The 17,723-nt window shown below is 38.7% G+C and overlaps 1 protein-coding gene across 1 annotated transcript in view; it reads left to right on the top strand.

The window, feature by feature from the left end:
- Positions 1-17,723, top strand: part of DOCK10 (dedicator of cytokinesis 10) — a 136,121-nt gene that overhangs the window by 93,097 nt on the left and 25,301 nt on the right. The window contains exons 26-39 of the mRNA XM_059822685.1: positions 2,822-2,935; positions 4,155-4,226; positions 4,860-5,006; positions 6,970-7,053; positions 9,875-9,971; positions 11,277-11,321; positions 11,806-11,981; positions 12,108-12,224; positions 13,246-13,357; positions 14,078-14,199; positions 14,285-14,399; positions 14,567-14,633; positions 14,989-15,036; positions 15,699-15,800. Coding sequence (XP_059678668.1) covers positions 2,822-2,935; positions 4,155-4,226; positions 4,860-5,006; positions 6,970-7,053; positions 9,875-9,971; positions 11,277-11,321; positions 11,806-11,981; positions 12,108-12,224; positions 13,246-13,357; positions 14,078-14,199; positions 14,285-14,399; positions 14,567-14,633; positions 14,989-15,036; positions 15,699-15,800 — 1,418 coding nt within the window. The remainder of the gene's footprint in view (positions 1-2,821; positions 2,936-4,154; positions 4,227-4,859; positions 5,007-6,969; positions 7,054-9,874; positions 9,972-11,276; positions 11,322-11,805; positions 11,982-12,107; positions 12,225-13,245; positions 13,358-14,077; positions 14,200-14,284; positions 14,400-14,566; positions 14,634-14,988; positions 15,037-15,698; positions 15,801-17,723) is intronic.

Genomic DNA, 17,723 nt, shown 5'->3' with positions numbered 1-17,723 from the left:
CCCCATAGTTGGCTGATGACTAGAGCTTACATTTTAGAAGCAAGACATAGTGTCAGTGCACTTCCACTGAGCTTCTAGGAGCTTAGGCTTAGCGTCAGTCTTTGAAATGGTGTTAAACTGAGAATTTCCCACCTTGCAGTGTTTGAGAGGAGGGAATGGGGAGATAAATACATGAAAGATCATGGAACTTCAGCTAGATAGGTACCAGTGAGAGACATTTAATGTAGTTTGCTCGCAATTTGCAGCATTCCTCTTGACTGTGATGAGATTTATCACTTGAAAATATCTGGCCATCTCTATTATACGTGTACAGGATTGCCCTCATTGTAGTTGAAAAGGATCCATAAGTGGTAGTTTTTAGGGAAGAGGTACTTCTGGGTGCTCTTCATGGTTGCAAGATGGCTGAATATTTCTTATGAAGCTATAGCTTTTTAGGTAAGCTTTTGGTTATTTTCTTAAGTCATTATTTTAGTTTCAAGATCCTGCGTCTTTGCGTGTGTATTGTACAGAAATTCTTTTCTCATCTGTGGCATTCAGATTCTTGTAACTGTTCCTGTTTACTCAGCTTTTGTCATCCATTATTGTTTTGAAGAAGAGGGTATATATAGAATATACATGGATATGTTCTGTGTATGGAGTTTGGTTCCAGGCAGGCTGTAGTATTGCTTAAAAAGCCAAAGGAGTGGCCACTTTAAAGATGATCTCCTTGTTATCTGTATCAATTGGATCTCCATTAAATGAGTATGAATAATGCTATTGGCCAGCAGGTATCTCATCAGTAGTATATTTGGGTATCAGCTGAGAATTTTATGAAAAAGCATGTTTTTAAGGAGAATACATTAACTGCTGTTACTGGCATGGACAGAAAAATTAATAGACAAATGAACCTCATTAAAGGGTGTTACACTTTTTTTTTTTTTTCCCCTTCACTTGCCTTTATTTTTTTCTCTCCCTTTTATTTGCGGAGGAGAGGGCTGGAAAAATTTGTTCTAGTCTTACTAGATGAATCAGTAATGAGTAAGTTGTAGTATCTTTGAGTGTTATGTTTATTAACATATTTGTATATTTCAAATAGCAGCGTAGAGGAGAACTGCAGGTTGTTAGAAGAGTTGAAGTAGATATTGCCATCACTTTGTCATTGGCCTGCTCTGGTTCAGTGGTAACAGAACTAATGGAGGTTATGATAGCAATGAGAGATCACCCACAGTCACGGCAAGAAGCTATGAGTGACAAATGTCTTTATGGGCTTCTGGCTGTAACGATACCTGATTCACTGTGCAACAAGTAGTTTTCAGAACGTACATTTCATTTGTGGATTATGAGTAATACATGTGACATAAATTGGGGGGTGGGTGGGGGTGTTTGGTTGGTTTTTTTAAAATTAACTTTAGGAATAAAGTAAAAGGAAATACATTCCTGATGAACTTTGAAACTTTAGTATGTTCGTGGTTAGAATAATAAAAACATGGTAAGAGTTAGGTTACTAACGGGAAACCTGTTTTAATTGCAGTGTTGACAACTGTTGGTTGATATTTCCATGGTATGGATTTACTTTTGTATTTCATGAAAGTATGTGTCTACAGGTGATGCATCTCAGCATCTTAGTAGTCAAATTTTAGTCGTAAGTACGCTGATTTAAGCACAGAGGAAGTCTGAGGTCCAGCAGAACTGCTCAGGCTCCAAAAAAAATAACCTATGTAACATTTAAATGTTGTTAATTAAATGGTTATTAAAACCTCTTCTACTCAATAACTTTTCAAAATTGCAGTCAACACCTATTGGGGCTAAATATCTTTGAAATAACAGGTGATTATTAGGCCACAGCAAAAGTCCATTTAGCCTATTTTCCCATTTCCAGCAGCAGTCAAAATAACTGTTTATGTCTTTTATCCATCTGTAAGGAAATTAATACCTACTTTAGAAATGCTGTTTTGGGAATGAGGAAGTTGAGAATTGTGAGTCACTCAGGTGCAATAATAATGTGAAATTACACTGACTTAAATAACTGGACCCAGAAGTGTCAAACTGCATAGGGAGAAGCTTATGGCATCTGCTCTGGAAATAAGGCTGAATATTAATACAATATTTTCAAGTGATATTCCTTTCTTTTACCTACCTGGTTGAATTGAAAAGGTTTTTCATCCCAACTGATACACTGGCAGAGCTCTTGCTTTAGGGAAGGAGTAATGGAGCCCAGTACCAAATTATTAGCTTAAAGTGTTGAATAAAACTCATACGAGATTTATGAGTTCTGAGCAACTTGGTAGCTAAATTCCTCTCTTGAGGGCTTGATTTCTGAAAGGGGTGTAGTTTTCCCCTTCTGTCAGCTCCAGTGGGTGCTCTACGCCTTTCAGGATGAAGAGTTGTTACCAGCTCTGGCTAGCTGTTGGCAGTGGAAGAAAGGAGCAAGTGAAAGGTGGCCCTGACTAGGTGGGTGAAAAACCCTCCATACTTCCTCTGCTTGGTTATTGGTTTTTTCCCTGGTGAAGTGGCTTGAAAGGCCGTTTAGAGGTGTCAGGATCCTATGCCCTATTGAAAAAATAAATTGTAGCACTGATTTTAAGCAGAAATTCCTCTTGATTCACATTAAGCTGAAATCAGCAGGAAGTTGTGTTTAAAGCTTGGATTTTGTAGGGGAGCAGTGTTGTGCTGTTGCTGCTGGGGAGCTAAACTTTATGTGAATGTATTGTTCAGTCAAGATATTTGGGCAGCAAAGATTGCCAGCTGTTATTGCTGTATAAATAATTTATCTTCTCCTACTGAGGTTTTTTATATTTGTTTTAATGTACATTTTGATAATTTTTATTTTTCCTTTCTTCAGTATGTGTTCAGGACCAAATCATTTGAAGAAAGGACTGTTCATGAGGAGCTGGCCAAGAATATGACTGATCTTCTGAAGTTAAATGACCAAGTAACAGTGAAACAGGTTTTAAAGGTGAATGATAGCTTGAATTAGCACATTTATAGTTTTACTACTGGTTTTCTGCCTGAAACTCACTTGTCACATCTCTTTCTCCTCTCCTGTTTCCCTGTATGAGCTTTGCACAAATCACATCCTGCAGTGATTGAATAAAACAGACTTACCAGACTTCCTACAGTTTCTCAGCATAACAGGTTTCTCAGAATGCTGTGGTTTGCGTAATAAAATTCCTCCTTTCTGTTACAGCTCAGTCTGAGTCGGGAACCTAATTCTTAGGCAATATGATGTGAGCAATTATTTTTAGGATACTTTGGTTTAATTTTTATTTTGGAAGATGCAGGGAGAATATTCATCTGTAAGTAGGATGTTTATATCTGATTTCAGCTGCTGCCGTTGATTGACAGTGACCAAAATGAGAATGATTGACGTTTCCTGAGGTTTCTCATATCAAACCAGGTCTAAGAAATTCATACATGTACAAGCCCCATCACTGAGCCTGTCGGTTATGGTAGAAGAGCTAGCCAGTCCAGCTCAGGAGTTCCCAGGGGCAAAAATATCTTCAAGTGTTTAGAGTGAGCCAGTTCCTATTGCCTGTGCTGAGCCACTGGAATAGCAAAAACAGGCTGAAAAAGCAGAAAAGCTGGCCTGCAGGAAACCTGGACCATGCAAAAGTACTTGTGGTTGCGTTTGTTGTGGGGTTTTTCTTGCAATTTGTAAGCTTTTTGAGTGTATTTGTTTCATACATCTCCTGAGATATATGAGGATACAGATATTAATCTGTATCCTACTTGTTCACTGTTACAAATGGTATTTGAAGAACAACTCTGTTTATCTTTTAAACAAGTACCATCTTATTCTGGGCCAAATTACCAATCTGCTGGAACTAACAAAGCAGTTTATTCTCAGCTTCTGTTCTGTGAGGTTCTCTGCATAATGCATTTCTGCCAGTTACCTGCAAACAAACAGTGAAGACAGTGCTCAGCAGGAATGGAAGGATTGTAGGAGTGGTGTTTGCGGGCTCCTTATTGCACAGAGCCACAGTAAAGTGCCTGAGATGGCTTCAGCTCTCTTAAGGACATGATCCATTATTACTCAAATACATGGCACTTAGGCTTTTTAATTTATTTGTCACGTAGAGTTTATCATTGTGCATTACTGAGAAATGCAGTCTATCTATAAGGAATGGTATTTATCAGATAATAATTTTTCCTAATCTCTTCCTTCTTTTGAACAGCATTCCTGGTTCTTCTTTGCAGTTATCTTAAAATCAATGGCACAGCACTTGGTTGATACAAACAAAACAAAGGTAAGTATATATGTGATCCCAGTTAAGTAGGCAATCAGTCTCTTAGGGAAATTATAAAATGCGGAATTGTGGGAAATATGCATACTTGGACTTGTCTTCTTGACTGGTCAAAAAAAGAAATGCTGTTACACTTTGTAAAATACTGGTTTTACCCACAAAAACTTTGTATTACCTGCTAGGCTCAAACCTATTCTTGCTTGTACAGAACTGGTGGGCCAGAAATACAGTTGTATCAGCTTTGTAATGGGTGGGTTAGAATGGAATTCTAATCGCTGCTGGTTACCCCACAGGTGATTAGGCCAGACAGCAAATAAATGATCTAGAAACTCCGCTTTGCTTTGAGCAAACCTTACATAGCTGGAGATCAGTGCTTTGACCTCTTTTCTGCCTGGTTATCAAAGATGCTGTTAGTATGCTTGTGCTGGAATCTGGGGATAAGATTTCCCATTTACCTATGGACCAGATTCTTCCTTTTGGGGTTTATACTCAGAATAGATCCATGAAACTCCAGGAAGATTTTTCTTCTGTGTTGAATGACCTGTGATTTATTGTCTTTATTCTTGGCCTGAATGTATTTTCAGGTTTAATGTGCAACAAGGTACACTCTCAAGTGACGATCTGTTCCCTGCTTAGGTTTCTCGAACTCAGAGGTTTCCAGAATCATTTCAAACTGAACTGGATACGCTTGTGATGGTCTTAGCAGACCATGTTGTTTGGAAGTACAAAGATGCTCTTGAAGAAACCAGGAATGCAAACTACAGCACTGCCAAATTTCTTAAGGTGAGATATTCTGTCATTACAGCATATGCACTTATTTCCCTATACTTAATGCAAACTTGAGACTATTCTAGTCTAGTCAAAGGGAATAAAACCAATTCTGAGTGAATAATGGCTCAATTTCCAAGTTTAGTGTTGACCTATAGTTCAGTTTTTCTATGCCTTTGGGTCTTTGAGAATGCAAAAGCTTTTGTAAGTCTGCTTTGAAGCAATTCTGATTCATTTATATCTATTCTCTGAAAGAGCCCAAGTTTTCGAATTCTGCAGATTCTTACATTCAGATGGGTAAAAAGTTTGGTAAGGAATGAAACCACAGTTACAGTTGAGCTGGTATTTTTTCTTTAAATACTATAGCTCTGAATGACTGTGGGTGGATTAATATTTCCTAATCACAACCAGAGTGGGCAGCTTTTACAAATGAGAATAAGCAAATTGCAAGTATTATGTGAAATACTGTAACCTACTTTTTTAACTCTATAATGCTCTTTCATTTACCAAATACAAGAAAACACTTCAGTGCTTTGGAAAAGTCACTAAAAGGGGTTGCATTTTACAGTTTTCTCCTAATATTTCTCAATCGTTCTTATTTTCTCAGCATTGAATTAGCTGCAGAGCATGGGAAAATTGCCATTCAATAAGTTGTGTGGCTAGATACTTAATTTAGGTTTAAACTGGGTACACACACACCTTTCCATTAATGGAATAATGTACATTAATGATGTACAGAACATTTTATATAGTACACAGAACATTTTATATAGTACACACTGAAACCCAGGCTCAAATCTTATATGACAAATGGAAGCACAGCACTAGGAGAGAGCAGTATTCCAGCAATAAAATGTTCCTGTGAGGTTATAAGGAAAGCAACCACAAACTGAAGGTGTGTTTTTCTCCTTTCATACATAGGTGAAATAAATTATGAACTTGCTGTCCACTGTGTTGACCTCTGTTGCTGGTACCATATGGAAGCCCTAGTTGCTGTTGGCATACTGACGTTGAGCTGTATCTATCCATAGTGTTACCTCATTTGGAAAATGATGCTGGTTTGAGGCAGGAGCATAGATCGAGGGGCTTAGTCAGTAGTTGTGTGGTGTTGCACCCATGGAGGTGTTGCAGATTTGCATGCTATTTGTGTGTTACTCAGCTAAACTGGGAAGACAGTAATGTTGTGTTGTATGATATGGCATATGGCTGTGGTTTAATTTCTTTTCAAATCTAGTCTGCCAGAAAGAATTACGTAGGTTAGAGATTATATGACTTTCTCCAGGCTGAAATTGCAGCAGCCTTGTTTGAATGCTATGTGGCAGAAGGCTCAGGGCTTGGCTAGCTTTGCAGAGTTCAGGAACACCAGAGAAGGGGGGAATTCAAGATTGCATTCCATATCTGGTAGGCTGACTCTGCAAGGAAAAAAAGTCAGTAACTGTAGTACCAAGGCCCTCAAAAACCTTTATACCTTCTGGCTATTTAGCCCCATCAGTCAGGAAGAGCAGTGTTCTCATCGTGAAGTAATGTAGTAGCCTATTTGCTCCCAGAGAGATAATGTAGCTCATAGACAGCATGTATTGTGGCTGGATTGATTCCTCAAGAGTCATTGCTCTGTCGCTGAAGGAGATATTCAGGTCAGCTCCCATCACGTACCATCTCTAGTGATTGAGTATTGCCGTACATGAATGACTTCCGTTAGATAAGCTTTCTCCTAGTGCACTGTACACTGTGATAGTTATTTTAGACTATAGACACAGTAAAAATGAAAAGTTTGATTAATTTATTATTACTGAAAATAAATATAAAAATCAAGCCAGATTCACCAGTTCCCTGGTTTTCCTTGCCCTGCTATAAGACTAACTTCACCTGCTCAAATGATTCAAGTTTATAGGTGACGCAAGGCAAACAGCCACGTAAGTGAGTCCATGTACTGCTTTTTTGGCTATAAAATAATAATTCTTTTTTCCCCATTTCTTAGCGCTGTTTTACATTTATGGATCGTGGATTTGTGTTCAAGATGGTCAACAATTATATAAGTATGTTTGGAACAGGAGATAGCAAGGTATAGTTTTGATTTTTTTTGTTTGTTTTTATTTTTTCCAAAGTGACTCGCCAGCGGAATATTTTTATATTGAAACCTATTTATGATCTATACCATGGCTTCACTATGCTCGGAACTCAAGTCAGTGAAAACATTTACTGTAAATACGTGTTAAAACCTCTTGGTTTTGGGCCATTTATCCCCTTTTCTGGAAGTAAATAGCTGTGTCCAAGCAACTAATCACTGAGCCCTGCGAGAGCAGATGCTGCAAAGAGTACTCAGACCAAAGCATGCAAAAGGCTGACCAGTCAGAAATTCTTTGAATTTGAGCTTTGATTCTTTTGATTCTTGTGGTTTGGTCTATAAATATCAGTAGCATTTGGCAGTAATTTTCTTTGAGGAGATTAAAGTAAGAGCATATGAAGAAGTTACCATTGTGTAAACTCAAGTGAGGATGTAACATCTCTGTTACTTTCAATGAATGGTATGCTCTTACCTCACTGATGATGCAAGAAAGCCAATCTGCTTCAAATTAGTTTGCGCTTGCTATGAGGAACATTCCCTGCAGCCTGAATTTCTTCTGTAATACCTATAATAGTCAGTGATACAGTTTGAACAATAAATTTCAAACTGCAAGAGGTCCCCAAATTATTCAGCTTGACTCCTTTACTCTTCATCCATCAGGATGAGTCACAGGCTTTTTCTCTTCCATGACTGGGTTTCTGAGCTGTCATACCGGAGCATATAAGATGATAGATAACAGAACGTATTCCAAGATACACACTTTGAATGACTCATGTTTCCCAAAAAAGCTTACAAAACTTTTGTCCATTAACTTCTTATAATTCTTTAGTGGTGATCTGGGCATTTGTAGGTAATGAGTGAGATTACTCCGGATCTGTTTTGCTTTTTACTAAAATCAACTTCATGCTGCACTCGGGTCTTTCACCTAATCTCTGAAACAGATGTAGAATGGAGTCTCTCGGTACTAATATCATGGCCTGAAGTCTATAATTCTATAAATAATATTATGCAATCTGAAAACTGTTTCCACATTTCAAACTCCCCTAAACACATTCAACCACAGAAACAGATGCTTAATTAAAAAAGCCAATTAATGGCCAGTGGAAAAGCGTAAGATTAGTCAGTGTGCAGAGCAGAACTTAGCCCCTCCTTGGCAGTTAAGTGCGTGTGCATTGCCAGCCACCCAGCATCCCTCCAGAGCCATCTGCCAGGATGCGTGGAAGTGGAATCACTGCAGAGCTGAGACAGATGTGCCACTGGAACAGGATTTATAGCACTTGAAAACAATAGCCACAAAATAAAATCAGAGATTTCTGACCTCAAAGAGAGAGAGGCCTTGCATTGTTTTCATTTTCAGTGAGAAGCCTAAGCAAGAGTCGGTTGTTTAAACATGCTGCAGGATTTCTTTCTTTGTGTCTTTTGCTTCTTTAACTGAATTGTTTACATACCAAAAAGATGATACTGCAATCTGCCTTCTCTCTTCAGAAAATTTAACAGTGTATATTGCTGCTTGAATAAATAGTTTGTGGGTGTATCAGTCTATAACATTGCAGTTTGAATTTATTGTAATTGTGAATGAAGCACCATAATTTCTGTTCCACAGAAATATCCCTCACAGTATTCCATATTTTGACATTTAAACATTGTTTTGAGAAATATTTATTCAAAAGTTGAAATACCTCATTAGAATTCAGTTCATTGTTGTATTCCCTCAAAATGTCACAGTTTCTCTTGGGAAACACATTCCTGGTGCTTCATTTCTTTATTTGCCGTTACACCTTGAATTGCATGTCCAGCTGCACTCCTGATGAGTGCAGTAAAACATTTTGGGGAAAAATTCCCCACCATCCACTACTCAGTAGACTCTGAAAAGTGCATGTTGCAGGTATCCTAGCCTGATGATGGCAGCAGAAATGCTACAATTTAATTTTAGGGACTGACAGACTTAAACATAAGGCAAATAAAAGACCTTTACAAGTACTTTCTAATCTTAGGGCAAATGTTTGACCTGGATCGACACAGTGTCGTATCGGTAGTCCTGAATAACTGCTTTCTGCCACTGAGAACAGTGAGCTGAGAAGATGGAAATAAAAATTTATTACTGGATGTCATGTATTATCTTTATATCTCAGTGGCACATCATTATAGTGGGAATGATAAACTCCTCAGGTAGTTTAAAGGCTCCATAAACAATCATGGATGGCTTCTTGGGAGGGAGATATTAAGGAAATAATACCAGAATTATATAATAACCAAATCCCTCAGAGCTGGAACTCACTGGCATCAATAGAGGAAGTTTTCACCACTATCAGTAAGTTTTGGATCTAGCCTGTGTGGCTGAAGCTTTGTATTTGGTTGACCAAAAAAAGAAGAAAGAAAGAAAAAAAAAAAAAGGGAAAGGGGGAAAAAAAAGGAGAAGAAAGGTGTAATAATTATGACGGTCCCAAATTTATGTGAACTGGAGAAGAGACTTCACTATGATTATACGCTGTAGTATATACCATCAAAAGACCTGGTGTATCTTTAAATATAACTTAAATATTTAGCTTGGATCAAGCTGACATTTATCAGTACATCTTCAATGAAAAATCATAGTTGAGGAATCCAAAAAGCTTGTTGGACTGTGACAAGTTTGTTTGATAACAGAGACAAAAACCAAATGTTTATTATTAGTGCAGCTTGGCATAACAAGCTGTAAGGTTTCATTGTTGGGTGTGAGTATGAATTTTAAGGTAGAGATAAACAGTAGTGCCACTCTGTCTTAACCACTTTCCCTGTTTTAATGTGAACTGAGCCATTGCCTGTTGTGATTTTTCAGACTTTACATCAGTTCAAATTTGACTTTCTCCAAGAAGTCTGTCACCATGAGCACTTCATCCCTCTGTGCTTGCCCATACGATCTTCAAACATTCCTGGTAAGGTGCCACCCCAAAAGGGTTTCTGTACAACAGCAAATTATCAGGCGGTTCAAAGAGCAGATAACAACTAACTCTCTGAAGTATCATGTCTGCACATCAGGCACAGAAGCCCCACATGGCTTTTCAGGTGTGGTACCTAAACATGTGATAAAAATAACATCATTTCAGTATGCCTGTAAATAAATGCAACCCCTGACAGCCCAGTTAGACAATGGGAGGTGACTCTTTCGCTGGAGGTCTTGAGGTGAATGAACTGGACTATTTGTGAGGATTTATTACTAAAGCTGCAGTAGCCTTGGGAGGTGGTGAGCTAGGGAGGGGGTTGAACAGGTACAGCAGGAAGGGGAAGAAGCTGAGGCAGTGATAAGGGCATTGTGAAACGCTACTATTTGGGAACAGGCTTTCCTGCTGGTGTTCGGAGTATGACTTGTCTGTGTGACAATCCCTCCTTTGTGGGGAAGATCTGAACTAGACATGCAGCAGGAGTTTGGAAACATCCATCTCTCAGATAATAGGCCGTTGGTACTTTTGCCTCCAGAGTATCTCTAGGACTGGCAGGCAGGTCCCATGCAATAGCCCTTTTGTCCCAAGGGCATTTACTTTCTCCGCCTCTGGCAAGCCTGAACTTTGCATGGTCACCACATACTGCAGTGTTTTACCTGGGGCAGTGAGGCTAGAGAGACCCATTTCAGCATCTGTTAGTAATCTCTCCTGAGCTGCTTGCTTCTCAAGGCAGGGGGGATACTGTGTGTGACCAATGTTTTGCAGAGAAGCATGAACTGGTTTTGCCTGTGCTCTGCCACAGGAGTGCATCCACCCTGCCCATGCCCCAAAGCTGGCAGCCACCATGCATTCCATCTCATCCGTTGAAATCTGTTATTTGGAACCTAACTTTGTGGCTAATGCCCAGAACCAGGTGCTTTTCCTCTTGATTTCAAAGGCGCTGGGATTTCAGCCCTGGGCACAATTCCCAGTTCTGACGGTTTTCCGTGGACTCTGGGGAGTTCACTTGGGATGTGGTCCTTTAAGTTGCTGAGAGTGGAAGGTATCTTCCAAGTGGAAGGCAGAATCATCTCTCTATGCAGCATCTCTCAAACTGTGGGCCTTGTCTCCTTTTTGCAGCACCAAAAAGTGAGTTCAGTTCTGACACTCAGCTTTCTTTAACAGTAGAAGCTCTTTCATTCAAATTTGAGTCAAATTAAAAAAAGAAAGATACAAAGCAAATATCTTTTTTACACTTAATAAGTAGAAAAATATGCATGATTTTTGCCTATTTTTATTTTATATTTATGAAAAATGAAGACCCTGTGACGCCTTCAGAATCAACACAGGAATATCGAACATCAGGTATGAACAAAATGAGTGCATAAGAAGTAAGCAGAATTGTGCATCAAGAGCTTTAAGATTTACTTTGATCACTGCCACTGAACTGTGGCAAATTTAGGCAAAAATTATTTACCGTTTTCGAAAGAGGAATTAGTCTGGATCTCTGTGTTTTAGAACTCTTCTAGCTAGAATGTGGGAACGACAGTTTGGACACTGTGCCTCAAAGAAGTGAATAGTTTTATGCGGAAAATGTTTGAGATTCTCATATGGGAATGTGTATATAAATTGTCTTTTATCATTAAATTGTAAAAACTGCATGATTTTGAGAAATAATATTAGACTAATTCATTCTAGCAAGTGAGGGAGAAGAATGGGGCAGTCAGATCAGGAAATCAAGGTTTAGCAGTGGATTAAATCAACAAAAGTTATTGAAAATTTGGAAAATGGGGGGAGGTTTATGTAATCTGTATATTAATTCAAACGTTCTTGTCCGTTCTGTTCCAAGACATTCCAGAGTACACATTGACCAATGAATTTTGCCGTAAACATTTTCTAATTGGAGTCCTGCTGAGGGAGGTTGGTTTTGCCTTGCAAGAAGACCAGGATATTAGGCACTTAGCTTTGGCTGTGCTTAAAAACTTAATGGCAAAGCATTCATTTGACGATCGATATGCAGAGCCGGTAAAGAAACTGTTTGTTTATTCTTTTTCATTTGCTTGTTCATACAGTAGCTAAATGTATCTGAAACTTCCTTAGCCACTAGTATACGTTAATTAGTTTCTTCACGATTATGTTGTATCTTTTTAGGCAAAACAGGCACAAATAGCAAACCTGTACATGCCACTCTATGGAATGCTTTTGGACAATATGCCAAGGATTTACATGAAGGATATGTTCCTTTTCAACGTCAATACTTCCAATCAGGTAATCCATGTGATTTTTCAAAACACAGAAATGATTAAACGGAGGTCTGACCCAGTCAATCTGGTGGGAACAGGTCTATGCTGGTCACAAATTAGCTAACGAAATGCAGTTCTGAAAATGCTGATTTGTTTGCACCCACAACGTTTAATTTGGAAGGTCTTGATTTGCAGAGCACCTGCAGGGCCCGGGAGTCTGTACTGGCAGGGTACAGACTGGGGGTCTGGAACAGACCCAGCACACTGGCTGTCCTGGGGCTAGAAACTCCAATTTAGAGGTTTGCAGCCCCAGCCAGTCCGGCCGGTACGTCTGCCCTGGTGCCGCAGGCTGGGGGCTGAGGACTCTGTCCTCAGGCAGGTCCCTCAGCAGGTGGCTGGGAGATGTTGTTGTAAAGAACTGTCATCGCCCACAGCTTCTTTGCAGGGTTACATCATGAACACACAAGCAGTTTCACTGGTACAACAGAGGGACCATGAACTATACCAGGAGGCAGAAGGAATGCATACAAGTAACTGAAGGAGGGAAGGGGTACAGAAACATCATAAAACAGCTTTACCCCCACAGCAAATGTCTGTATAGACTGCGCACATGGAGGAGCACGTTTGTTTATTTCTTAAAAGATTAGGTGTGCTGTAATCATAGCCCTGCTTTAAAAACTAGAAACAGGTTTCTGCAGCGGGTGGTGTGTCTTTCAGTCCTTCCTTCCAGCAAACAAGCCTGTTTCATCTGATCATTGCTAACAGCAGTTAATGCTCCTTTCCCAATGCTGTGCTAGTGTTTAAGAAGCAAACACAGTTAGACTTGATCTGTCCTTTACAACTTCAATTATGAGAGGGTTTCATATTGCAAGTAACTATTCGGCGTATTATGGCAAGCTTTGATCTTTTAAGGTCGTCATGTCTAAACAACTGAAAGTAGGTTTTCAAGCTCAGTGTCTAAGAAAAGCCTATCAGGTATGCTGTCATTATGAAAGTTATGAGTAATATCATTTACTGGAGTTTGTTCTGTTTCTTTTGAAATACAGGGTTCTAGGGATGACTTGAGCACAGCTGGAGGATTTCAGAGCCAAACAGCAATGAAACATGCAAACTCTGTGGACACATCCTTTTCCAAAGATGTTCTGAACTCTATAGCAGGTATAAATGACAGATTGAACATGCACACAGGTAGATTTCTCTGTATCTCAATCCATCGTGCTTTCTGCTTAGTATTCATGGAGGATATCATTAACCCATTATATACCATAGTCAGGGAAACATGGTATGCAATGTTTCTCTTCCCTTTGGGTGTTTTTGGATTGGTTTTTATTTTTCCTGTGAAGCCGGTCGTCTTCCACTGCTTCACTTACTCTCCTGCTTTGGAACAATGTCAGTATTTAGGCTCTCACAAATCCCTGTGCCTGAGTTCATTCTTGCAGCCTCTGCCTGACTTAAGAATAGTTCCAAGGTTTCTTCTGAAAAATTCTCAAGTCTCTCAGAGGCAAGTATTCTTAGTTTTTCCAGGCTTAATGGAAGGGTAGAAACACAACTTACTTTGTTCACTTCCTCCAAACCCCATTTCAAAATTCAGGGAAGTGCATGGGCATCTGTCCACTGATTTGTGTGGCTTTAGGTCAGGCCTTATGGAATGCAACAGGCCATTTTAATGCCATGAATAATGGCAAACTGAATCATTTTACTTCAACTTGTTGCATGTTTTAAGTACTAAACATACCCGTCAATAGCTTTGCTATTGGAAGTTCAAAGCACTGGTGTCAATCCAGCATGTGACACGTTTTAAGTTTTCCATTTTTCTTGTTAGTTTTTGTATCCATAAATGTTTTAGTTTAGCATGTTTGCTATGACTTTCATTTACAGCCTTTTCATCAATAGCTATCTCTGCAGCAAACCATGCTGACTCCAGAGCTTCCTTAGCAAGTCTTGAATCTAACCCAAGTACCAATGAAAAAAACAGTGAGAGAACTGACACGTGTGAAAAGGTACATGTGCAAATGTTGAAAACAGTTACTAGAGGTGGAAACCTATCGCTATACTTAACAAGGCCCTTTGCTGTCAATTCGACAGATCATGAGACCTTTGTCTTTGATTGGATCAACTCTTCGTTTTGACAAGTTGGATCAAGCTGAAACTAGAAGCCTTCTTATGTGTTTCCTTCACATTATGAAAACCATTTCGGAAGGTAAGAAAATGTGCACTCACTGCCTAATTTATGTTGTTGTAAAATATTGTGAATGCTGAATCCAAACAAACATTAAATTAGAATAATTACCAGTGTATTTTACAGGCTTTGGGTCAAGTTTAATTCCCTGTAATAGATACATAATATATTTTAATATCTCCCTTTAGACGCACTGATTTCCTACTGGTTGCGAGCACCATTCTCAGAAATAACAGACTTTTTCAGCATTTTAGAGTAAGTTCACTTTGTGGTTGGTTGATTTTATGTTAAATGATGATGTTCTAAAGTGACTGCTGCAAAAAATTTCTCTTTGGGTTTGTCCACCTAGTGGAATAGGCTGAGATAGCTCTTGTATCTTAGATTATTTTGCCATAATCTTCCGAAGTCGTAATGAGACATTACTAATAAAATCTATATCCTCCAATATGTTGGTCATCTCCATGAACAGGGGGCATAATGCTTTGGGTGTTCCTCCTAAAAGAGATTTTCATAATAGTTTCCCCATTTGGGGTTGAGATTCTGTTCTTCCCTTGAGAAAAGAAAAGTATTTAGTATTAATAGACATAAAATGTGTTGTTTTATCTTTCAGGGTTTGTCTGCAAAATTTCAGGTATCTAGGAAAACGCAATATTGTAAGGTAATTCTCTAGTCATAGACTGTATGTTACAGTATTTAAATATTACTGCATTACATTAGGCTTAAATGAGGTTAACAGTGTATCTGTCAGTTTTCTCCAGAAAGTATCAGTTTGACATACTAAAGCCAATGTATGCTTCATTTTTCTGTTATACAAATAATATTATTGTGATGTTATGGACATCTGAGTACATACCTGGTGTAAAAGATTAATTGCATGTGGTGATATGATAACCATTATTGCATTTATAACCCAAAATACTGGGCCATTCCCAACCATATTTCTGTACATATGCTAAAGGAACTCGAACACTGTATTTTCCAACCATATAATTGAAAGAGTAGTTTTAATGGGCATAGATGGATATTCCACAGCAATAAAGAAAAAAAAATCTTCTGTCTCTGCCCACTCTCTGAAAAAGCATGAGATCATGTTCCAGCTGTGAAATGTGAAATGCACACTTTGTCTCTGTTGATGTTTCATTTTTAATTTAATGTTGCCGTTGTGAACTTGTCTATATGTCATACTGTGGAAAAACAAAAGGTCACCAGATGAACCAGTTCATGCTCCATGGCAGGTTTTGTCAGGCCTGTATTCTTCAGAGGCATGGCAAAAACAATGTCATGTTCCATAACAGTTTAACAGTTATTTTCTCTTAACAGGAAAATCGCTGCTGCTTTTAAGTTTGTTCAGGCCACCCAGAATAATGGAACCCTTAAAGGTTCGAACTCCTCTGGCCAGGCATCGGGTCTGCTCTCGCAATGGTAATGACACGTTGTATTATTAACTCCTATAAAACCACCATCTTTGTTGTCATCCTCCAGCCCTCGTACATTGTCCCAGTGTTGACTGAAAAGAGGTTAACACAACATGTAACACCTTTCAGAGCCCCTAAAGCTGTAAACCATAAAAGAATAGAATCCCTTTAACTTCAACTTGACTTACAAGCTGTTGTTTAAAATTACATTCAGAAGAATCCTTACTTACTGTCAATATTGTTAAGTATTGCAGAAACAGTAGCTGTTGTTTTCCTCCCAGATCCCTATCTGAAAGATAATCCGCAGTTTTCCCCAACCTGAAGGAATTCATATGTCTGCAACCTTATGCCGTCATGGAATCTTACTGCTTTAGGGATAAATATCTATGGATGCACTTACAGTATCGTGGGATTCGTTTCTCCACCATAAGCCAGGGTTGCAGAGAGGGAAGTATCTAGCAACACAAAGTCAAACTTAAGAGTAGGTTTGCTTGACACTCATCTTTTTACTTCCATGCTCTAAGTGTAGCATAGTCCTATACTGTTCATGTTGCCAGTTGGAGAATCCTTCTTTCCTAGTGGTTTTTTTTCCTCCATCTTCCTAGTCTAAACATTGCAAGATTTAATCATTTTCATGGACTGCATGGTAATAAGCTGCAGGTGCAGCACATCTTTGATAATCTTTTTGATCCTTTTAGGGGAAAGTGTGATCCTTGTCATGTTAATAATGTAAAACTCTAGAGAGGAAGCAAACTTTTGACTCTGTGCAGCTTGTGGTTGTATCTAAGAGCATGGTGAGAAAGTCCCCCTTCCTCGTGAGCTTGGGTCATTGACTTTTCTCATTTAACGTATAGCAAGAATATGCAAACCACTATAAGAATGTATCTTGGAATGGAACAAAGGGGAAAAGAGATGCTTTCTCTGCCATACTTCTTTCTTTGCTCCTCTACTGTGCAGTTTTCAAGAAGCAGCACTGATTTCCTTACCCCAGTTGGAACTGGCAAGCGGCCTTTAGGAGGCTGTTGCCTTATTGCACATTTGCAGATGAACCAACATGGTGACAAACCAGAAAATAAAGTCACATGTCTGCTGCCTCCAGGGCCTTCACTCTTTACCCCCTCACAGATCAGCATTTGTTGCCCAAATGGCTCTTTGTTTGGCCTGTTGTAATACAGAGCGTTTTTTGATGATGTGTTGAGAGTTGAACTATTACTGGTGATTAGCTCTAACTTGCACTTACATTTTCATATTTCAGTTTGCTGAAATGTTCATATGAAACCAGAAACAAACCACAAAAAAACCCCTTGAGATCAAATTTCCACATGTTCCAAATCCGTTAGTTTGCCAGGATGTCCACCCAAATTCTTCCACTGCGACTGTTAATGGAAGACTTTATCACATTGATTGGCAAAAGTCTGGCCATCAATCCCATACCTGTGTTGGGAACTTTTTCCTTTTTTTAAATCTCAAATGTTAATTTTGTAAATTATTTTTGTAAAAATAACCAACATAAAAGAGGGTTTAGCTAGGGGCAGGAACTAATTCTGTCCTAGAATATTTTTTAATTATGCAAATTTAGGAAGCTACATTTTTTTAAAGAAATTAAATAAAAGTGTATTTTAATAAGTGACGTGAATTTTGAGAGATGTTAAATCTTGCTGAATTCTATAGTGGTTATAAATTCAAAATCCTTTCAAAAATTGTGATAAGCATTGGTATTTTAGTCCTAAGCTTCTCATTATAAATTAATGATGTGTTTGTCAGCATGAAAGAGGGTTAAAAGAACATACACATACGCGCACGCGTATTTTTACTGTCATTGTCAGTTTGTCATCGTTTTTTTCCCCTCGTAGAAGCTGTATTAGTTCTTTCAGGAGCAGGATACATTTTTTCTTGCATTCTGAGTTAACGGAACTCATCTCAGTTTCTC

The sequence above is a fragment of the Gavia stellata genome, chromosome 11 (assembly GCF_030936135.1).
Source record: "Gavia stellata isolate bGavSte3 chromosome 11, bGavSte3.hap2, whole genome shotgun sequence".
Taxonomy (NCBI): domain Eukaryota; kingdom Metazoa; phylum Chordata; class Aves; order Gaviiformes; family Gaviidae; genus Gavia; species Gavia stellata.
This window is presented reverse-complemented; position numbering and strand designations above follow the sequence as displayed.